We start from the raw sequence: 24,642 nt of genomic DNA on the forward strand, positions 1-24,642 counted from the left end.
ATCGTCTTCTTCTTCTTCACCGGCGGCTGTGCTGTCTTCGACAGAGACTTGCCCGGGGTGGGCAGGACGGAGGATGAGGTGGAAGCACGCCGAGATTCCTCTTGAGACCGGCGAAAAGCGATGCGAACCGCCGTGGAAGATGGCGGAGTCGCCAATGTCGACCTTGTGGACCTAATCGATCTCACCGACGCCACCGAGCTGGTCGAGGAGTGTCGGATGCGTACGGTCTCAGTCGTGACCGTGCATGGAGCCTTCTGCTTCGTAGGCTTTGCGGCCTTAGAAGCTGTCGACACCGAGGCCTTAGAAGCTGTCGACATAGCTGGACATAGCTGGAACTCTCGGTCTTTTCTGCGCCGCCTTTCTCGCCCTTGTCTGGCGAGGCTCGGCCTGAGTTGAGGGATCGACGGGTTTCGATGTCGATGCCCCCTTCGACGTCGATGTTGATGTCGATGGCTTGGATACCGCGGCTGACGTCGACGCCGATGTCGATGTTGAAGGTACCGGAGTCAACGTCTGCTGGTACAAGAGGTATCGAAGCCGATGAACCCGGTTTTTACGGGACTGTGCCATCAACGATTGACAATGACGACACGAGGAGGTGATATGTGCCTCTCCGAGACACAAAAGACAAGCGTGCTTGTCCGAATCAGGGATCTTCCTCGGACAATTCGCGCATCTTTTGAAGCGAGTTGTTGACATAATATTGTCGAACAACTCAAAGAAAACTCTATCCAAAAATCGCTAGTAGAATCTCTATCCAAAAATCACCAGAAGTATCGAAGCGAGCCATGCGGCGGAAAAAAAGGAATTGTGTTGGTATGCGCGGGGCGCCCTTTTATCCCCTGCCGGGGCTGGGCAGGGTTACCCCCAAAACTTGAAAAGTTTAAACTGTAGAAGTTTCCGTTGGAGCCCGCGCAGGCGCAGTCTCTCCACAAGTGTGCATTCGCAGAGACCACGAAGAAAAAACTAATTTACACAGTTAATGTTAACATAGCTCTGTGCAGATAACAGTTTACAACTTGCGTTTTGCTTTCTCCATTACACAGAAGAAAGTTTCAGTGCCCTGCTCCCCCCCCCCCCACCACCATGCCAATTGGATCTAATGAGGACATAGGAAGCCTCCTATATTCTCTAGGCAGCATCCTAGGATGCTTCCAGAACCCCACTGGAGGTGTCCATGTATCGTATGATGAGCTTCACCAAGCTCCATCTTAGAAGTGTTCTAGGTTGCTTTCCGAAGTCAATGTGATGAGATCAGGCATGTAGCCGGGGGGGGGGGGGCTTGAGGGGCTTCAGTCCCCCCCCCCCGAAATTCTCATGGTGGTTCGCGAAAAGGCCTTACTGGTGCATTATTTAAACTGTTATGTTTATTCATATCATGATCTGATCACCATACTCAATATATCCCATATGCATGGGGGTATTGGGGTAATGATACAAAAGGTTTGCTAGGCTAGACCCTCTTTCACTCAGACTCAGCCCCCCCCCCGAAACTCAGCCCCCCTTCAAAACCCCCCCTGAAAAAAATTCAGCCCCACCCAAAACGAAATCCTGGTTACGGGCCTGGATGAGATCCTTACTAGGAATCAAGTTCTACTGAATTTAGTAGGACTGACATATGAGGAGACCTGGATAGGCCCACACTGTGATATAACAGCAACAAGAATAGCTGGATGGAAGTAATACTTCAGTTTAATAAACCACATATTTTAGTTCAGTTTTAATAAAATGCAAAATATGAACTTTAGCTTCAGGGAAGAAGAGCAATTCTTTGTGATCCAAACTGTTGTCTGCAGTTGTAAAGCAAAATTCCCACATTTCATAATACAGTAGGACAAAATTATCTGTAAGTGAGATTTCACAACTGATACTTCAGGAGTGTGATTTAATGTTAACAATTATCTTGTAAAAAGGTCAATCTGGAATACCAGTTAATCATTAATATTTGTTATTATTTCTTGGAAATTACAAGAAGAATACTTGCAGATTTCATATTGGAGAGATCAACTCATAGAAGTAACTGGTTGCAAATACACAATATAGCACCTGTATCCATGTTTGTGGGCCTCACTAGGTTGTCAAGTTTGATACTTTGAGATCGTCCGGGGAGGCCCTGCTCTCGATCCCGCCTGCCTCACAGGCACGCCTGGTGGGGACGAGAGACAGGGCCTTCTCGGTGGTGGCTCCTTGGCTGTGGAACACCCTTCCCATGGACATCAGACTGGCTCCTTCCTTGATGATATTCCACAGGAAACTAAAGACTTGGCTGTTCAAGAAGGCGTTTGAACAAGAAGTGCAATAATTGGTAATGACGACAGGAATAGAACAACGGAAAATGATACTGGATTGTGGTTTAACGAGGGGACGACGTGAATGGCTTTTTGTATTACTGATTTTGTTGATGTTTCTGATGATGATGTCTTGGTTATTGCTAGATTGATATTTTAGATTGTGTCTTGAATTTGAACCTTGTTCTCTCTATGTTGTACACCGCTGTGAGTCGCCCCCGGGCTGAGAACAGCGGTCTATAAGCAAAGTAAATAAATAAATACTGTGTTATGCTTCCTGTCCAATGCAGTGAAAATATAGGGTTAAATATGATCTACAGGTATCTACAGGAGGTCTTCGAAGGTATCCCACATGGACACAGAAGTTGTACTGTAATTACTTCTTGTTCACCACTAAAAAGGCATAATAAGATTACATTACAACAAAAAAATGTGTAATTTTACTAAATGCTGGAAGAAGAAAATCACGTGTCAAATCGTGACTTCCAGCATGGCTTCCCTTGCTGCCTTCTGCTCTGATATGAGCACTAAGGCACTGATAGATAGAAGCTCCTTCACACTGGTGCCCTATTTGTGGCATATGCAGGCATGTATTCTTATTATGCACATATATGTTCTCTGAAGAGTGTTGCAGAACAAAGAGACCTTCTTTGTGCCAAGGTCACTCTCCTTGCATAGTTAACCAATTAGTGGTTGGTGTACTCTTTCTAAAGCCATTGACTCACCGCAAAGAAAGGTCCACAGGGAGCACTGGGTTATATTTCTGTGGTTGGAACTTTATGTTCCAACAAGCTAATGCAGGATCAAGATACTTATTTTTTAAAAAAAAATGTAAGTAGTTTTTTTTTTTAGAAATGGAAAACTAAAAACATCATTATAATGCAACTATAACAGCAGGCAATTATTTCAATCTTAAAACAACCCATTGAAAGATCACTGTTCAAGTTGTAAAGTAGAAAGAAGAACATCCAACCACAAAAGAGCTTTCTCTCTCCTCCCTCTTCAACATATTTAAAACAGAAAAACCCCTTTCATGTTGCAAAATCAGGCAACCTGAGTCAGAGAGATACCAGTGAGTTCTAGCTTGACAAGATCAGCTGAGTCCGATCATGTTCCACTGCTTTGCTGTCTTTTGGGAGTCTTTATCCCTGAAGATTGTTCTTGTGTTCTTTGCTACATTTCTTATTGTTGCTGACTATGTAAGACGGAGACATTCCAGGGACTTCCCTCCAGGGCCCATGCCTCTTCCTTTTCTGGGTAACCTGCTTCATCTTGATGCCACGAAGCCTCATCTCTCTATACAAAAGGTAAGTAGGAAAACCATTCTGAGCACCCAGATAATGTCTATTTCCTTTAAGCCCACCTGAAGGCATCTCCACAAAGGAAATAGTTCTGAATACTGCTACATGTTGGTTTGTGCTGTCAAGTAGGCTTTGATGTATGATGACCCTATGAAAACAAACCTTTCAAAAGAAAATTTTATTAACTGCAATGTTTGTTCTTGTAAAATTAGGGCTGCAGATTCCTTGATTCAGTCAATCTTCCTGCAAATGTAGTTTTCATATCTCCTGCTGTTCATTTCTCATTTTAAAATGAAACAATTGAAAATCAAGCTCTGGGTTCTGGACTTTTAAAAGAATGACATAAGGTCATAGAAGGGCAGAGAAGAAAGGCAGAAGTTTGGAACATTTGTCATGAACTCTTGAAAAAGCATTTAAAAGGTTCTTTTATTTGGGTTGTAGGTTTTTTCAGGCTATATGGCCATGTTCTAGAGGCATTCTCTCCTGACGTTTCACCTGCATCTATAGCAAGCATCCTCAGAGGTACTATAGATGCAGGCAAAACGTCAGGAAAGAATGCCTCTAGAACATGGCCATATAGCCCCAAAAAACCTACAACAACCCAGTGATTCTGGCCATGAAAGCCTTCGACAATACGTTCTTTTATTTCATTCACAATGAGAAAGAGTATACAACAGAGCAATGCAGAGAAAGGAAGTAGACACACCAACTATATATTCCATTAGGGTACACAAAGGGAATATTATATTTTTATAGAGCATTCACAGACATAAACATTAATTCATCATCATGCATAATTACCATCTCATCTTCCTTCTCCTGCAAAAGAGAATATTTACTATATTTGTATACTGCCTTTCTCAGCCCATGAGTGACTCAAGGCGGTTTACAGAGGCAAGATTCAATGCCTAACAACATAAAACATTTAAAAACATTTAACATTAACATATAATATATAATCATAGTAAAAATCAATAAAACATAAAACATTTCCGCCTCCTAGTTAAAAACAAATTCCAGTCTCATCATCCAATCGTTCCATATTCCTATGTCTGTTATACTGCCTTAAATTACGCTCTCTTATATTGAAATATTTCTTCTGAAGTTTTTCTGAAAGTTGTAAATGAATGACAGGTTTTTTCCAGTTAAGACATCCTAACTCCACAGAGGTTGGTTTTTCTTATTTAACTGATAAATGGTTTTCCTTCTTAAGTAAGGAATCATTGTAAACACTTCCTTAATTTAAAAGAGTCATTATCTCTGGTAATGTAAACATATTGTTTTCCACCAATATGTTTACATTACTGTATCTGTTCACTGTATCTGATCATGCCAGCAGCTTTTAATTACAGTCCATCAGTTCAGTAGTTTTCCAGACCTCAATCTTAGGATGGCATCTCTAGCCTCTGTAGGTCCCAATACGATTTCATTCAATTTCATTCAATCCATACATTATATATTTCTTCATTTTATTGTGTATTTTATATTGTATTTAATAATCTGGTGCTCATGTATTTATTTATTTATTTGACTTGCCTTGTATGTGAAAGACCTATGGTCTAAGCATCGAATAAACTACTACTACTACTACTGCCTATATATATATATACATATATATATATATATATATATATATATATATTCTTCATCACACATTGGTTCTATAAGAAAAAGTGGGAGAAACTGGAGGTATTAATCTGAAAAAAGGAAGTGAAGAGCTTAAATACCTGAAAGGTAGGGGAAGAGAAGTACAGCAGTGGTTTTCAACCTTCCTAATATCTGACATCCCCTCATGACCCCCCAGGGGTCCCAACCCCCAGTTTGAAAAACGATGAAGTTGAGGGAGGAAGAGGAAGAGGAGGAGGAGGAGGAGGAGGAGGAGGTGATGGTGGTAGAGAGGACAGGGGAAGGGAACATTTGTTTTGTGTTGTCCCAGAAGTGAGGATTAAATCTAATGGATGTAATTAACAGGGGATAAGGTTTCAGGTAAAATGAGGGGGGGAAATTCAATGATAAGAATAGTTCATTGATGGAATGAATGCTTACAGGAAAGACTGGTTTCTCTATCCTTCAGGCAAATCTGAGCAATCATACTTTGAGAACATTCAAGAATTTCTGCAAAGTGGTAGCTTAGCTAAACATAAATGACCTCCAAGATTCTTTTGATGTCCTTGATTCTACAAACTCCTTGAAGGCTGCTTTTGTCATAATTGAATCCTCTGGTGTTCACTGACCACTAAATGGCAATGTAATCCACACAGAAGAATGGTGGGTCGTACATGATTTTGGTCATTCATGAGGGAATCAACACCTCCTCCCTCTGGAATGACCATAACATCTTTCTTCAACAGGAAGTCCATCAATATTTATCATCTCTATTACATTCTGTCCCATTCTCCTTGCAGCTTGCAGACATATATGGCAATATCTTCAGTTTGCAGTTGGGAAATCTTCAAATTGTATTTCTAAATGGACTGGAACTGATGAAGGAAGCTCTTATCCATCAGGATGAAAACTTTCTAGATCGACCAAAATTCCCTATTTTGTATGACCTTTCTAAGGCAATGGGTGAGTGTTTTTTTCCTAAAGTATTTCTCTTTCATTTCTTTAATTTTCAAAAAGGATCTTTCCTAATGGGGGAACAATCTTTAAATTAATTCATCAGATTAAATGTCTAAGGGCAGTGCTTTGATCATAGTTTGTATTACCTGTATCCATAAATCAAATCCATCCATCGTGCCCTTGGTCAGCCCCTCTTTCTTTTTCCTTCCATTTTCCCCAGCATCATTGTCTTCTCTAAGCTTTCCTTTCTTCTCATGATGTGGCCAAAGTACTTCGTCTTGGCCTCTACTATCCTTCCCTCCAATGGGCAGTCAGGCCTTTTTTCCTGAAGTATGGACTGGTTGGATCTTTTGGCAGTCCAAGGCACTCTCAGAACTTTCCTCCAACACCACAGTTCAAAAGCATCTATCTTCCTTCCCTCAACCTTCCCTATCATCCAGCTCTCACATCCGTAGGTGACTATGGGGAATACAATTGCTTTAACTATGCGGATCTTTGTTGCCAGTGTGATGTCTCTATTCTTCAATATTTTATCGAGATTGGTCATTTCTCTCATCCCAAGAAGTAAGCGTCTTATGATTTCCTGGCTGCAGTCTGCGTCTGCAGTAATCTTTGCACATAGCAAAACAAAGTCTGTCATTGCCTCCATGTTTTCTCCCTCTATTTCCCAGTTATCAATCATTCTTGTTGCCAAAATCTTGGTTTTTTTATGTTTGGCTGCAACCCAGCTTTTGTGCTTTCTTCTTTCACCTTGATTAGAAGGCTCCTCAGCTCCTCTTCTCTTTCAGCTATAAAAGTGGTATCATCTGCATATCTAAGGTTGTTAATGTTTCTTCCAGCACTTTTCACCCCCACCCTTGCATTCATTAAGCCCCGCACATCACATGATGTGTATACAAGTTGAATAGGTTAGGTGAGAGTATACAACCCTGCTGTATGCTTTTCCCAATCTTGAGCCAGTCTGTTGTTTCATGGTCAGTTCTTACTGTTGCTACTTGGTCATTATACAGATTCCTCAGGAGAGAGACAAGGTGATTTGGTATCCCCATACCACCAAGAACTTGCCACAATTTATTATGATCCACACAGTCAAATGCTTTAGAATAGTCAATAAAACAGAAATAGATGTTTCTTCTGAAACTCCCTGCCTTTCTCCATTATCCAGCAGATATTGGCAATTTGGTCTCTCGTTCCTCTGCCTTTTCTAAACCCAGCTTGTACATCTGGCAACTCTCGCTCCATGTCTTGCTGGAGTCTTCCTTGCAGGATCTTGAGTATTACCTTACTGGCATGAGAAATAAGGGCCACTGTACGGAAGTTTGAGCAGTCTTTAGCATTTCCCTTTTTTGGTATGGGGATATAAGTTGATTTTTTCCAGTCTGATGGCCATTCATTCTTGTGTTTTCCATATTTGCTGGCATATGGCATGCATCACCTTGATAGCATCATCTTTCAAGATTTTAAACAGTTCAGCTGGAATCCCATCGTCTCCTGCTGCCTTGTTGTTAGCAATCCTTCTTAAGGTCCATTTAACCTCACTCCTCAAGATGTCTGGTTCTAATTCACTTACCACACCGTCAAAATTATCCTCAATATTATTATCCTTCCTATACAGATCTTCTGTATAGTCTCGCCACCTTCTCTTGATCTCTTCAGCTTCTGTTATGTCCCTGCCATCTTTGTTTCTTATCATGCCAATTTTTGCCTGAAATTTACCTCCAATGTTTCTAATTTTCTGGAAGAAGTCTCTTGTTCTTCCTATTCTGTTGTCTTCTTCCACTTCCATGCATTGCTTGTTTAAAAATAGTTCCTTGTCTCTTCTGGCTAACCTCTGGAATTGCGCATTTAATTAGGCATATCTCCTTCTATCACTGTTTCCTTTGCTTTCCTCATTTCTTGGGCTACTTCCAGTTTCTCAGCAGACCACCATTTTGCCTTCTTGGTTTTCATTTTCTTTGGGACATACTTTGTTGCTACCGCTTGAACAATGTCGTGGACTCCTGTCCATGGTTCTTCTGGGACTCTGTTTACTAAATCTAGTCCTTTAAATCTGTTCTTCACTTCCATGGCATATTTGCTAGGAATGTTAGTGAGATCGTATCTAACTGATCTGTGTATTTTCCTTGATCTCTTTAGTTTTATTCTAAATTGAGCAATATTATTATTGAACAAAACTAAAACAATTTAGTATACAGTGCCAGTATTCCGAGAGTAGACAGTAGTTACTATGTTACAGGCCTTGAAGAATTTTAATCTACAACTCCTCACCCAGTGCATAAACAATTAAAGTATTTTTATATTTCTAAGTAAGAACCTATGATTTATGACAGTGCCCAGGTTCCCTCTTAGAATAAATAAAAAACTATAACTTTTATGTATTCAGATGATACTTAAAGAAAGAAAGCCAAAAGCACAAAGAATGATCTCAGGTTATCATGCAAGTAAGTATATAAGAGACATCAGAGAATGGGTGGTAGGGTGTTTGTAAAAGGCTGCACTAGATTCAGCTGTGTCAAACAAAACTGCAGGATACAGATATTTGACTGGACTACAGAGGCACTGAATGGGTTTCCAAGGAGAATAAAAAAGCTAAATTAGAATAATGTAACGAAGCATTTGAGGTATTCCCCCAATGCTTGGTAAAGAAGGAAATGATGAGCCCTGCCTGAGGAAGGTTCCTGAAAAGTTCTGAAATGGTTCTGAAATGCTACCCTAAAATGTTAATTCTAATAAGGAGAAGAGAAAGGCCCCATCTACACTGCCATATAATCCAGTTTCATAATGTAGATTAACTGCACTGAACTCATATAATGCCTGGTTGTAAGCTGCCTTGAATCATCTTCGGGTTCAAGAAAGGCGGGATAGAAATATCGAAAATAAATACATAAATAACATAATCCATCTCAATGTAGTTCAATCTGCATTATATAAGTCTACACTGACCATTATAATGCAGTTCAAACTGGACCATATGACAGTGTAGATGGAGCCATAAATACTTAATGCAGTTAAGATCCATGCATGTCCTGATGACTATATGACCTAATAAAATGCTTTATGGAGGTTAATGGAGCTGAAATGCAAGGTCTTTAGTCTTCTCTGCCAAATAGTGGTGGCTTGTTAACAAGCTGCAACTCCTGTGATTCCATAGCTCTGATCCCTGTCAATTAACGTACTGTCAAACTGGATTAATTTTACAGTATAGATGCAGCACAGACAGATAGATATCTGTTAAAACAGGGAGAAAGCAACTATGGAAGCAACACATTTTAATTCCACTACCAGCTTACTGTGAAAAAACAAAACGGTTTTCCAGCAGCACTGAAAGCCTTTGCCATGCAATTTAATATAGTAAATGTTCAACACAGAAGCAAATTCACTATTTCCCAAGTTTAACAAGTTTGGGCAAATTGTGGCTCCGTCTGGCCCACATGGCCATTCCTTTGCCCCCATGGATTCCCCCTGATGCCCTAAAGGTAAAACAAATATTTAAATAATAGACCTGTCCAAATGTTTTTCTTTATTGTTTTCTCCCATTTAGTGCTTAATTCAGTGGTCATTCAAGGATATTTCAGTGGCTGTTACAGGTCTTGGGGGTAAGCTTTTACGCTTGTCTGTTGCAGTGCAGACATGTAGTGGTATAAAGAATCCTTCTTATTCAAGTATATAAGATGTACAATTAACTATGCAGGACTTCTGGTGAACATTTTTTTGGTTATTTTTGAAATTTACCTGAAATTATTTGCGTGCTTAGTGATGTGATGTTAACTTTTCTCATCAAGGGTTGATCATGTCTAATGGACTCCCCTGGAAACAACACAGACGATTTGCCTTGTCAACACTAAGAAACTTTGGTTTGGGCAAAAGGAGCTTAGAAGAACGAATACAGGAAGAGAGCAGGTTCCTCACAGGTGCTATTGAAAATGAGAAAGGTAACAATACATTAGCTATGCTCAAAAATTGTATGATATTTCATTGCAGAGATGTAGCTTTTCCTGAGCTGCAAGGATATTACAGAAAGTCAGTAGAAAGTTGCACTCTGGCACATATGATATAAGGTGCATATACCTTTAGCGAATTCAAAATTAATATGGAACACACACACACACACACCATTTAATGTTATTTGAGAATCTTGTTTTGGGGTGGTGGATACTAAAAAGTTGTACCTCTGCCCATGTAGTTTTAATTTATAGGTGCTGCTGGAAAAGTCCATTCATATGTGTAGATCAGTGGTTCTCAACTTTATTTTGACCAGGGACCCCTTTGACCAGGGACCACTCTCCAACATTAGTAACAAAGGGTTATGGATCAGTTTTTGGTCAAGTTTAGATTTGGGTTGCGGTGCTGATTCAGAAAATTGCATTGGACAGCTCAAGTTTCAGATACAGAACATATGCCATGGTCAGCGGCAGAGAAGGAAAGGCAGGCAGTTACAGGTCAGAAATAAAATAAAAGGAGCAGAAATAAAATAAAATAAAATAAAATAAATAAAGAGGAAGGAGGCTTGCTGACCAAATTTTTATCCCAACAACCCACTGGCGGTCCATGGCACATGGGTAAAAACCACTGGTGTAGATAATATCTCTCATTAAAACCATCTGATGCTTTGCCACAATCCCTGTACAAATTCTAACAGACTTTCTATTGCTGTTGTGTTCCTTCTTGTCATTTCTGACTTACAGCCACCCTAAGGTAAATCTATTGCTAACTTTTCTTGGCCTTTGACATCCTCTAAGGAAAATAAAATGTAACTTGCCCAACATCATTCAGTAGTTTCCATGGCTGAGCAGAGATTTGAACCCTGTCTCTGAGTCCAGTATTCAAATTACTATACCCCAATGCTCCTCAATATAGATAGATACTTGCTTGAGAATAAAGTTCTGGATAATGTCCTGCCCACTGGTTCTCAAGTTTAAATAATTAGAGACCACATCACATGGAAGTCTTTAAACCAGGGGACAGTGGGGAAAGCTATTGGGCAGCAGGGGAAACTGTAGTTAAGTGCCCTGCATCACCCACTTTCCCATCATACAAGAGAAAATGTTACTGCCTGGGTTCCCCTCATGCTTTCCCCCACTTAGTCAATAAGAACATGGGTAACTCCCTGTGTTCTCAGGGCTGCATCCTACTACGCTTCCAGGATGGAGTCCTGTTGCAAGCAGCCTTGTGCCATCAGCTCCACCTCCCATGTGATGAGGTCATTATCTACTATCTTCAAAAGTCTGAAATTTAAATTATGTATTAATAGTAGTTCATGAGAGTATGTGCTGTATGTTGTTTTAAAGATTATTTAGTAATTTTAACATTATTTTTACATAATATTTTTATTTAATTCTTTCTCAACTTTTCTAAAATACAATTTTAATTTATGGTAATCTTATTTTAAATTACTAGAAGTCATCTTTATTTCCATTTCAGGTCATAGACAGAGTACACATGGAATAAAAATAAAATAAAAGGTTAAGGAAAAGCAATAGTGTAGAATGGCAGGGTTGCAAGAATAGGCAGTAGTAGGATCGTGAGACACAGATTCATAAATCAACACTAATGAAGGGAGGTGTTTTATCGAGGCTGCTCAATGTGGTATATATCCACTATGAATGAAAATGAGACTGAAATAAAATAGCAGGTTCGTGTAATAAAGGCCTTTATTGTATATACTCGGGGGGAAATCTAGATATTTTATTCAAAAAATCAGAGTCACTTGATCTGCAAGTTAGTGTATGCACTGTACCTTAGCTCTTGCCAAAAGGAATCCTCTTATAGCTTAGCCTTGGGAGAACCTAAAAGAAGTACATTGCCACTGAGCTGTTTCTGGCCATTTTCAATACTTGGGGGAAAATAAACCAGTGGCTGCTGGTTCCTGATGTGGTGATGGCTCTTTCTCCTCTTCACAAAATATCTCTAAGCTCCTCTATGTGACATAGTGAAATCCATCATTCTGGACCAAAAACCATCCTCACTTACATACGAGGTTAACTTATGTATGGACGTTGTTTTTGTAGAAATCGATCAACACTGGTACACCCCACTGCTAGTTTAAATGCATTTGCTCATGCTTGTTTCATTATAAAATTCCTCATCTTTTCTGATGTATTTTGTAGCATAAAAAAAGGGTAATCTTTCTCATTCGTCCTCTGCCAACATTGTTTTTTCTCTCCAGGGCAGCCATTTGACCCCCACCATGAAATTGACAATGCTGTTTCAAATATCATTTGTTCTATCACTTTTGGGAACCGCTTTGATTACCATGACAGTCAGTTCCAGAAATTGTTGCATTTGGTTTATGAAGCAGGAGCCATCCATCAAAGTATTTGGGCTCAGGTAAGGCCTGTTTGTGATCTTATGGGCAGCAAGGGTTCCCTCTTAGCTTTTCACCAAGTGAATCAGTGATTTTGATGGGACTGAGAGAAAGACTTTTCCCGTATATTTTTAAGATGCTAGCAAGTTGGATAATCTGTACCTAAGCCATTTAGGGTTTTATAGGTGATGTAATGAGTAGTGGATTGTCATCCGTTTTCTTGTTTTTCTGTCCAGATCATCCAGCTCTGCTTGCATCCAGTTCACAATTCTAGCAGTATATCTAATGATGGGGATAGCCCAGGTGTTAATAGCCTTGATTGTATTTCTGCCATTTAATTTGCTCTTCATAACCTTTCTGACTCTTTGGACATATTCTTTGCTAACGACATTTTTCACATGCCCATGCTTGATATTGTCCAACTGTATGGTTTGACTTATTATTATTATTATTATTATTATTATTATTATTATTATTATTACATGGTTTGCATCCATGTTTCCTAAAGGATGATCTTCTCCCATACAATCGGCCCCATACACTTTGGTGTTCTGGGGCGCATCTGCTCCAACCAACCAGAACTCGACAGGCAACCACAACCCAGAGGACCTTTTCATTGGCCACCCCAAGGCTGTGGAACGACCTCTTGGTAGAGCTCCTACAACTAAATCAGCTGTCGGAATTTAAGACACAAGTGAAAACCTGTATCTTCTGGCAGGCCCACCCAGACAGTCTTTAAACATGAACATGAATTTTAATGCATGTCCTTTGTTTAATCTCTTTTTTGTCTGTTTAATATGTATTTCATGGAGATACATTTTGGTATGTAACTTTTCTGGAGGTACATTTTAGTGTGTGTATTTGTAGTGGTTTTGCTATGTTTATGTATTTTAATTGTTTTGAAACCCACTTTGAGCTATGAGGAGAGGCAGGTAAAATGATGATGATGATGATGATGATGATAAGGTATATTTTATATTTATTTTAGATTTATTTGTTTAATTTACTTCCAATGAATTAACTAGGACCCCAACCTATTATATTGCACTCATCCCCATTATTAATAGTGTTAAAATTATTTTTCATTTGTAGTCACTAGAGGAGGGTGAGGCATTGGAGTTTCTTGGCCCTCGCCTCCCTCCACCCTCAGGCCAGGCTTCTACTGGCATCAGGATAGGGCCTCGCCTCTCCTGATGCCAAGAGAAGGGCAAGGCAAGTGGGGGATGAGTGGATTTTGAGCCACCTCACCCACCACATGCTTTTTCTCTAGGGTCGCGCTCCTCCCAACAGGGCCACTCACACCATCCTTATACCAGGAGGGGAACCCAAGGAAAGCATGCAGCAGGCTGAGAGCATGCCACATACCAGGACTGGAAAGGCACCTCTGAACCAATCTCACACTCTAGAGTTCAGTATAAAAACAAAGCAGTTTATTAAAAGATAAATGAAACCTCACCAAAAATAATGTAAGAATTTAAAAGTCATACAAAATATAGTCCATGTAAAAAGGTGACAATCCAGAAGACCAAGGTACAGACAAAACCTTTCAAACTGGAGTCTTGGCAAGCATAATAATCCTGAGGATCAAAGGTACATGACAGGCATAGCAAAGATCCAAAAAACTATATGAGTCCATGAAACCACTTGAATCTAAGAGCAATACAAGAAGCCATAAAAAACACTTGATATTCAAAACATGAGTCCAGGAAAAACCACATAGGAAAATCCAAGACTTGGGTCCATGAATCTTGAAACAAGAGAGAGGAATGTAGGCTTCTTCCCTTTACCTAGACATTGATTCCTTTGAATATTCACTTCAAATCAACCCTCCTTTATACTTAAGAAATTATGTCTTTTTCCTTGAGAACTCTGAGGAGGGCCCCTCTTAGATAACAGTCTCTGAGAACGGCGCCTTTCTTCGGCCACCTGTTTCAGCTGACAAGTTTCTTTCCTTCTATCTAACTCAGGGGAGTCAGATGGATCTACATCTCCAATTAACACATTCTGATCAAATTCCGACCTGGGTTCTCTTGGGAAAGCTAGCCCAGGCCTGTCAGCCTCTGAATCTGTCTCTAACTGAACATCTCCTGTTGACCTAACAATCCCAGAACCCTCAGTCCCATCAGGGGCAACACCAGATTCCTGCCCAGAATCCCCATTCTCAGGCTCCTGTGGGTCTGCAGAAGCTTGTTCACTGTTCTCTGATATCTCAGGCAATGAAACAATAACATTCTGGACCACAACAGAGCACTCCAGAAGGCTCCCAACCATACCTACCTCCCTTGTCCTTTTGGCATAAGGGCATGGCAAACAATGGATGGGGAAAATTTGGAGGACTGGGCATAAGCATCCAGAGGACTGTGTCCAGCCCATGGGCCTTAGTTTGCTTACACTTCTCTAGGTTCAGGGTTCTATGTTCTTGGTTTATTTTATTTATCATATCAGAAGCCAACCAATATATTTGAAAAAACACAAAGTTTAAAACTTGGCATTCTATTAAATGTCCTTTGACCAGTAGCTGGCCACTTGGAGTGCCTCTGGTGTTCCTATAAGAAGGTCCTCCTTTGTGCATATGGCAGGGCCCAGGCTGCATTGTAATAGGTGGTCTGTGATTTGCTCTTCTCCACACTTGCAAGTTGTAGACTCCAGTTTATAGCCCCATTTCTTAAGGTTAACTCTGCATCTCGTGGTGCCATAGCGCAGTCTGTTCAGCGCCTTACAAGTTATCCAGTCTTCTGTGTGCCCAGGAGGGAGTATTTTATTAGGTACCAGCCATGGATTGAGGTGCTGGGTTTTAGCCTGCCACTTTTGGACACTTGCTTGCTGAGGTGTTCTTGCAAGTATCTCTGCAGATCTTAGAAAATTATTTCTTGATTTAAGGCACTGGTGTGCTGGCTGATATCCAAACAGAGAATGGGCCAGTGATGTCACTGCCTTGGTCCTTTCTTGGTGTTTATTCCACATTTTTGAGGTTAGCTTTAAGAACATCTTTAAATCTCTTTTGCTGTCCACCAACATTCCTTTTTCCATTCTTGAGCTGCTTTGAGGGACAGTGATCAGACATTTGGACAACATGGCCAGTCCAGCTAAGTTGATGGTGGAGAATAATTACTTCAATGCTGGTTTACTACTTCCAGAATGCTGACATTTTTTTTCCTGTCTTCCCGAAAGATTTGCAAAACTTTCAAAGGCAATGCTGACGGAATTGTTCCAGAAATCAAGAGTGATGTTTAGAGATGGTCCATACTTCAAAAGCATACAACAGAATCGGGAGAACATTAGTTGTTTAAACAAGCATCTTTATGTCCTAACAAATGTGCCAATCGTTGAACACTCTTCTTCATTTGCAAAAATGCTGCACTCACAGAGCTCAGACAGTGTTGTATTTCAGCATCAATGTCATTTTTTGTGGAAAGGTGGCTACCTAGGGAACAGAAATGGTCAACATTTTCTAGCATTACACCATTAAGTTTTATTTCTGGACTCCCACATGCAACCACTGGAAATGGTTCTGCTTCATCAGATGGGACCCATGGGAGTCCGACTTTGAAGTGTGTAGAAACAGAAGAGGAAAAGAGTCTGATATTGTCTCTTTCTGCTGACTGCTAATTCCATTGCAACAGACTATGCAACTTTGAGGGAATACTCTCCAAAGGTTTCCTTATTTTCTCTCCTGCCCATCATCTAATTTTTGTTTTTGTCTTCCAGCTGTACAATATTTTTCCAGCTCTCATGAAGCAATTGCCTGGACCCCATCAAACTATTTTCAGAAACCAGGAACAATTGAAAAACTTTGTGAGAAAAATAATCAAAAAGCACCAAGAAAACTGGAATCCACTTGAAACAAGAGATTTCATTGATGCTTACTTAAATGAAATGGCCAAGGTAATAATATTTTTTTTTAAAAAAAAATTAATTTCTTCATACAGATAACAAAACAATACAATCTAAAAGATAACATCAAAAACTGTTTAATACTTTGGGTGATTTCTAGTTCTTTCGATGTTAGATTCTTATGGAGAATTTCTGTTTACCTAAGTTAATTTCAAGCTCTGAGATTTCCCCAAATTTCTTTATTAATTTGACCAGTGAACTTAGCGACTTTTTCACCTCACTTAAAATTATCATGGCGTCGTCCGCATAAAGGTTTAATTTTTTTTCTTATTTTCCCGACTTCTATCCTTTCATAGTTTGGTCCTGTCTAATTAAATTTGCTAAAGGTTCAATGGTCAATGCAAATAATATTGGGGAGAGTGGGCATCCTTGTTTAGTTCCACTCTTAATATTAATTTGTCTCGAATGGAGCCCCTGGTGGCGCAGTGGGTTAAAGCCCTGTGCCGGCAGGACTGAAGACCAACAGGTCACAGGTTCGAATCCGGGGAGAGGCGGATGAGCTCCCTCTATCAGCTCCAGCTCCTCATGCGGGGACATGAGAGAAGCCTCCCACAAGGATGATAAAACATCAAATCATCCGGGCGTCCCCTGGGCAACGTCCTTGCAGACGGCCAATTCTCTCACAACAGGAGCAACTTGCAGTTTCTCAGGTCACTCCTGACACAACAAAAAAAAATTGTCTCGAATCAAACCCATTTACATTTATGACTGCCTTATTTCCGCTGTATATCTCTTTTATTACTTTGCATATTTTTCCCCCATTCCACTTGCCTCACATATTTTATTCAGATATTTATGGTTTATTGAGTCAAATGCTTTACGAAAGTCAAACTTTACTATAAGCAGTTTGGATCTATTAACTGTGGCGTGATTTAGAGTGTTTAGAATGATCCTGATAGGGTGGGCAAGACAAATTCACTTCTTAACTTTTAGGTGAAGGTGGACAGACACATAATCTAAGACACTTCAAATATCAATGCTATTTTAATGCCTTCCAAGTTGCGTCTTTAAAATCACATAGTATGAGGGTATAAGAGGGATGGAAATATATGTACAGTGCATGCACATGAAAACGTATCATCTAGAGAGCTGCATTGTTTATGTGGTGCCAATTGTCCACCACTAATAGATCATCATTCGGCTATTATGTTTCAGAATCAACAATTTGGGAACAGAGCTGGGAACCTTTGGCCTGCATAAGAATTTCCATCATCTCTTAGCATTTGCCATGCTGCCAAAGGCTTCTGGGAATAGAAGTCCAAAACAGCTGGGTGTTTTATGTCATCTGCACTCACATGTGTTTTAAAATACCTTCTCTAGGCCTTGAAGTCCCTATGTTCATTCTTATTTCAATCTTCCATAATTACCAAATTTGATTTGATCCTAAGCTTTCTTTAGGAAGAGAGAAATTACAGAGATTGGAAAACATGTGACAAATTGACAGATACCACTGAGAGTAAAATAATGATTTCACTTAAAATTCAGATATTTAGATATTCCTTCTTACTTTCCTTTTAAGGAAAATGTTTCTTCCAGTTTCCATGAGGAAAATCTTCTACAGTCAGCAATAGATCTGTTTATTACTGGAACAGAAACAACATCTACAACCTTGCGCTGGGCTTTGCTGTACATGGCTGTTTATCCAGAAATTCAGGGTAAGATTGGATTTTTTTTCTGTCCCAATCTACATCTTACTTTGTAAAAGGAGCTAATAGTCCTCAGTTTCCAGGCTGTTGTGATAACTGAATGCCACTTTAAAGAGCTTTCTTATAGTGACTCAGGAGGAACAGGATAATCTGAAAGTAAGATAAGTGAATTTAGTTTCATGGTTAATCTTGGGTTATTTCTCAAGCAATATAAAGAATGTCTTAAGCATTTCGCTGCAAAATTTTGTTGTTCTTGCTTTTCACCCCTCTACACAGAGAAGGGGAAGGTTCTTATCTTGACAAGAGCTTATACATGAGTATAGAGGGTATGTGTTTTACTCAGACCTATAAAATATGCATGGTGTAGCTCCAGCACTCTTGACACTGTCCTGTATTTCTCGGGGAAATCAATGCTTGCCACAATGTTCACGTTGACTTTTTTGAACTGACAGTAAATATTATTTTTAGGAAGGGTTCAGTCAGAAATAGACTCTGTGATTGGCCAGTCTCGCCCCCCAGCTATGGCTGACAAGGACAACCTGCCTTACACAAATGCAGTTATTCATGAAATTCAAAGAATAAGTAACATCCTGCCGTTAAATGTTCCTCGACTGGCAACTAATAATACAGAGATAGCTGGGTTTCGTGTGCCCAAGGTAAGGAAATGTATCTGCTATATCTTTGTTTCCCTCCCCATTTCCCTTTCCCAGAAACTAAGCCTAGTTTTAATTCTGAATTACATCACACAACTTGTCAGTGATGAGGATAGTTCCATTGTGTTGGTCAAATCATAAGTTAGAGCCATCTTGGGGGCTGAAGCCCCACTGCAGGCATCAGACAGTGTTGCCTGTGGCTCTGCGCCCAAGATCACTACTGCTGGAGTCCTCCCGGAGCATAGAAATGACATGTCAGGAGGTGGGAGAGAGAGAGAGAGAAAATTGGTCTTTGTCTCTCACTGCACCCCCATCCCCTGTCTTTGGCATGTCATTTCTATGCACCAGAAGGACTCCAGCAATATCTTAATGGCAGCTGGGTAAGTTTTTCTTACTTTAAAGGACTTATTTTTAGAGGCTTTGGGGTGGTTCCATGCCATCCCTTTAGTTAATGGGATAACATGGGGACATCCCCACCAAGAAATTCCTGGTTTTGGAGGGTGGAGATGGGGATTCAAATCCACACCAAATTGGGTTGTAAAAACCCGCTTTGGCACAGATTTGAGTGTTGTCTGGAAGCACCTTCTGACTCCCTTACCACTCCACTGGTTTTCTTGAGGCTGAGAATGGCTGATAAATCAAAAAAATCATAATCATAATTTTTTTTATTTATACCCAACTTTATATCTCCTGAAGGAGACTCAAAGTGAATTACAATTAAAAGTATGACCACATAATTTAAAATATGCAAATATGCAAGCATTTGGAGCCCTCGATGGTGCAGTGGGTTAAAGCACTGAACAGCTGAACTTGTTGACCGAAAGGTCACAGGTTCAAATCCGGGGAGCGGCGTGAGCACCTGCTGTTAGCCTCAGCTTCTGCAACCTAGTAGTTCAAAAACATGCAACTGTGAGTAGATTAATACGTACCGCTCCAGCGGGAAGGTAACGCACTCCTTGCAGTCATGCCGGCCACATGACCTAGGAGGTATCTACGGACAACACCGGCTCTTCGGCTTAAAAATGGAGATGAGCACCACACCCCAGAATCAGATATGACTGGATTTCATGGCAGAGGAAAGCCTTTACCTAACCTTATGCAAGCATTAAAACAGAATTAAGCATTAAAACAGAATTAGACAAAACAGTATTGAAATTCGTATGTTTAAATCCATTAAAACATATACAAAGCTAAACATCATAGTACCCCCTTACTTTTAGTGTGCTGCCGGAGGGACAGCAGGGAAGGGGCCATCCGGGCTTCCCTGGGTAGAGAGTTCCAGAGTCATGGGGCAGCCACCAAGAAGGCCCGCTCTCTTGTTCCCACCAACCGAGCCTGAGATAGAAGTGGGCCCGATAGAAGGGCCTCTCTTGATGATCTCAGGACCCAGGCAGGTTCATACAAGGGGATGCGGTCAGCCAAATAGCCTGGACCTGAACCATCTTGGGCTTTAAAGTTCATAGCCAGCTTCACCTCAAGAATTTCAAAAAATAGTGGAGACCTGGGTATGGCTCTCTCAAACCCCTCTCTGACTTTCTAACCATTTCACAGGTTCTCCTGCAAACTTTTTATAATGGGCTGTATCAATGGAAAGTCTGTGACTTATCCCCCCATCCAGAAGATATGTTTTGTCAATGTCTGGAGAAACAGATTTACTTTCACGTTTAGAAGGCTTGTTGTATTGTAAACTCAATGTTTCTATGTTTTCCTTTACAGGGAACTATTTTAATCTGCGACATGACTTCAGTGTTGTTTGACAAAGATGAATGGGACACCCCCAAAAAGTTTAATCCCAATCATTTCTTGAGTAATGGCCAATTCAGGCTTAAGGAAGCCTTCATACCATTCTCTGCAGGTAAGAGTAGGGGAAGGAATATCAACGTATTTTTCAAAAGTTCTGCCTGCTTACTTTTCAATAAAAAGAAAAACTCATGTGAGGCTTGAAGGTTCCATCCTACATCTTTCCCAGATTATGCTAATTGGCTAAGAACAAAGATTAAACATGTTGCAAGTTTAAAATCCGTGATTAAAACTGGCTGGGTAGACCAGCCAGAAGAGATAGGGTTTTAGATGGTTTTTAAATTCCGAGAACTCATTTAGCTGTTAGAGCTCTTCCAGCAGTCTTAGGGTAGCTGATGAAAAGGTCCTCTGAGTGATGGTTGCCAGATGGGTTCTTGCAGGCTAAAGTAGACATCCCCCTCAGTGTTTGGGGCGGATTATAGGGAAGGTGATCCTATAGGTAACCTGGACTCAAACCATGTAGGGCTTTATACCTTATACTTTGCCTGGAAACTAATAGATCAACAAGTGTGCACAAGTGATATTTTGTGCATCATGTTGGCCACATTCATCATGTGCATCAGATGCATATTTGCAAATCCAATAGCATTGTCTTCTGCAGCCTTGCTGTTATTTGAGTATTCTGCATGAGACAAAAATGGCTAGCTGTATCAATTGAGGAATACATGCTATAAAAAGACTTAGTCGATTAACAGAGGGAACCCAAAAATCTTTCTGCAGGGCCACCAGAATTAAAGAACTGATGATTGAATGGGCTTCCACCAAAATTAAAATCGTTGTTTGAGATTTAAACGGAGTGTGCTGAAAGTACATTGAAATTGTTTGAATTCGAACTCGGGGCACAGTAACATGGAGGGTATAAATTCCAATGTCTTTCTAATAGTGCTGCCACCAATTATAAAATATTCTTCCCCAGTCTTGATATGGGGATTCTTGGCCAGAGAGACACACAGGAGCACTGGTTGTTTTAACAATAAAGAAAGATGTTTATTTGTATTTTCAGAACAGGCAATAAATTGTAATGGTTGCAGAGATGTATGGAGCTTAATGGTTACGTGGCATAGTTCATTGCTTAAAACTTCAGCTTACAAATTAACTTTCCAAGTTCACAGGAATCTAGTAGACTACTGCTAACTAGAATCTAGTCTTCAAACAGACTTTTCCCGGGTCTGTTCTAACCTATTATCAAACTACTTTTCAACCACAACCGCTTACTGAACTTCACTAACTAACTCCTGGCTTCGATGCTTCCAACCACTCTCTCTCACTCCCTTCCTCCAACTCTACTATTCCCCAACTGACACTTTCCAACTGTCAGAATTCAAAAATTCCACTGGTTCGTTTTTTTTCTACACTCGACCAAGCTCAGCTCACTTTCTCTCAGGTAATCAAAATGGTTCTCCACATTTCCCTGGGCTGCCTTCAAGCTCCGCCCCTTTTTAGAAATGTCTCTAACCTAAAATGGCTGCCTCCAACTTCCATACAAAATGGATGCCAGCTATTGGGCCTATTTCTGAGCTAACCCTGGTCTTCTAAGGTATGGAAATTCATCACACATGCCATGCATAAGACACCAAGAGGATTCTAGCCATATTTCTGCAATACAAATATGGAATCTGGGCTGAAATGCTATTGTTAATCTCAGCAAGAGTAGATCATTGGGTAAAAATCTTTGTTTCCCGTGAAATTTAAAGATATTTTAAAGGTATTTTGCTCTGGTTTACAATAGTGACTTGCCAAATTATGAAAACATCTCATAAGTTTTCTGTGTCCATTTTTTCTTCTCTTCCAGGAAAGAGAGCCTGCCTTGGAGAACGGTTGGCTCGGATGGAACTTTTCCTTTTCTTCACAGCCTTGGTTCAGAAGTTCTCTTTCCAGGCTCCAAAAGGCGTGAAGCTAAGTCTTGACTTCAAGATGAACATTACACTGAGCCCAAACGAATACCATATATGTGCCATCTCGCGTTAAAAGTATTCCATATTGCTGTCAAAATATGTAGGGTTAGGCTATAATAACAGGGCTATTAGACCCTGTAGAATTAACACAAATTAACTTTTTTTAGAATGCAAATATTTTATTAAACTTACCAACAATTTTAAGTCTTTGTTGTTGTTTTTGGTCTACAAATACTACATAAAGGTTTCCTGGTCATGCTGTCTCTTCAGAAGCTTTTTCAGACTTGGGCCTTCCTACTAATAGCACTCTGAACTCCACCAAAGATGGAATTGGACCAGACTTGGCACACAGAGCCCCCGTGATCAGTCAAAAATACTGGAGCTCTTTGGGGAAAAATTCACCTTGATTTGGGTGAATTGTAGTTCACCTACACCCAGAGAGCTCTGTGAACCCTCACTGATGGATGAGGACCAAACTAGGCACACATACCTGATATGTTGAAATTTGATTACTGGAGAGGTTTGGGGGGAACTGACCTTTCTGGGAGTTGTAGTTCACCCAAAACCAGAGAAACTGTGACCTTCAACAATGATGGACCTGGTTTGAACTTGGCACACAGAATTCCCATGACTAACTCAACCTACTGGAGGGTTTTGAAGGGACTGACTTACCATAGTGGGAGTTGTAGTTTACCCTACAGTCAGAGAGCATACTGAAACCCACCAATGCAGCATCTACAGCAAACTTACCCAACATAGCCAACTTTAAGTACATATAGTAGTATACAGTAAAGACAATAGAAAAGAGGAAGAGCTCATCACAGGAAGATTGGCACAGTCAAGGAAGCCATGCCCCTGAGTTTGCAATACCTGAGCAGGGCTATAAGTAAAAGGATATCTAATTAGCAGGGCTGCCATGAAGCAAAGCTGATTTGACAGCACATAATAACAACTCCAAATGTATTTTCCCCAAGCTGTGCATAGCACAGCATGTCATCTGGGCTCTGTATGAGCCGATAACATTGAAAACAAACCAATGACATAACATCACACAATGACGCAATTAAAATCAATGGCAGGGCCAAATGTAATAATTAAGGATAAAAATGTGCTGGGCGTGACCAGGTGGAGTGTTTGGAGGGGGATGGGCAAGCAGATATCCTAGATCTCTGATAAAGTGCGTTGGGACATAATGCTAGGAGTTTCCGTATTCTGGGAAGGCACACTGGAACAACCACGTTTTCAAGCTCCTCCTAAAGATTGCTAAAAAAAAACCACAATGAAAGTACGCTTTATTCTCATTTTCTGGAAAGAGGACATACATTTATCAATGTCAAGTTTTTCATTATAGAAAAAATCCACACTAAGCCACACATGGAATTAAGCCACTAAGAATTATCTTTTGCAAAGGGAAGCTTTCTGGATTTTTAAGTTAAATACAGTGTTTCCTACTGGTCTTAATGATAGACTGGATCTCAACTGTTTTTTGTAATAGGCCCCATTATCCACCTTATCTGCTTGGAATTTACATTTCAGCTGACTGTCTGCAATTAGCCCTGCCTTTAAATCCTCACTTCTGTGTTCTTGCATTGCTCACTATCGAGAACTAAACTGCAGGGCCAGCTTCATACTGTAGATAATGTAAGTAATAACATGCATGTAATCTATCTTATTGGAATGTATATAATTACTTTATTGGGCTGATATGAGCGGGGCATAAATAATGCAAATAAATAAATAAGTATTGAATGTTTGCTTTGGGTGCCTTTTTCGACATATCTATTATGTTGTTTGTCCCATTTAGGGATTTATTGTGAAGTCCCTCAAAACAAGGCATCTCAACCCGGGGATCCTTGTAGGACAGTATTTTGAACTATATGGACATTATTTTGGACTTCAGTTTACTTTCTCAAGGACTACTCCAGTGTTCAATTCATCACTTCAAAGACTGTATAAATATTTTCTTAATACTTACTATTTGTTGTGAGAGTTAAAACAAAAGAGTGAAGATGCTCACTACCATCACAAGAAAAAGGAATATATATCATTTGGAAGAGTGAATGTATAACTCTCAAGTCTCGAGAAAACTCTAGAGGGAAATTACTTAGTAGCATTTAGACTTATACCCTATGCATTTTCTTTGTTATATTTATGTGCAGTTTAAACCAATTTACACAGTTAATGTTAACATAGCTCTGTGCAGATAACAGTTTACAACTTGCGTTTTGCTTTCTCCATTACACAGAAGAAAGTTTCAGTGCCCTGCTCCCACCACCACCATGCCAATTGGATCTAATGA

General features: G+C 40.1%; 1 protein-coding gene across 1 annotated transcript; it reads left to right on the forward strand.

Moving 5' to 3' along the window:
• Positions 1-16,150: 16,150 nt before the first annotated feature.
• LOC137096977 (cytochrome P450 2J2-like) lies at positions 16,151-22,547 on the forward strand. Its single transcript, XM_067467861.1, has 5 exons — positions 16,151-16,340; positions 17,869-18,004; positions 18,464-18,651; positions 20,365-20,503; positions 22,241-22,547. Exons 1-5 carry the CDS (start codon positions 16,188-16,190, stop codon positions 22,414-22,416), a joined length of 792 nt encoding a protein of 263 aa, XP_067323962.1. The 5' UTR covers positions 16,151-16,187; the 3' UTR covers positions 22,417-22,547.
• Positions 22,548-24,642: the final 2,095 nt, after the last annotated feature.

Source organism: Anolis sagrei, chromosome 4 (assembly GCF_037176765.1).
Source record: "Anolis sagrei isolate rAnoSag1 chromosome 4, rAnoSag1.mat, whole genome shotgun sequence".
NCBI classification, from domain to species: Eukaryota; Metazoa; Chordata; class Lepidosauria; order Squamata; family Dactyloidae; genus Anolis; species Anolis sagrei.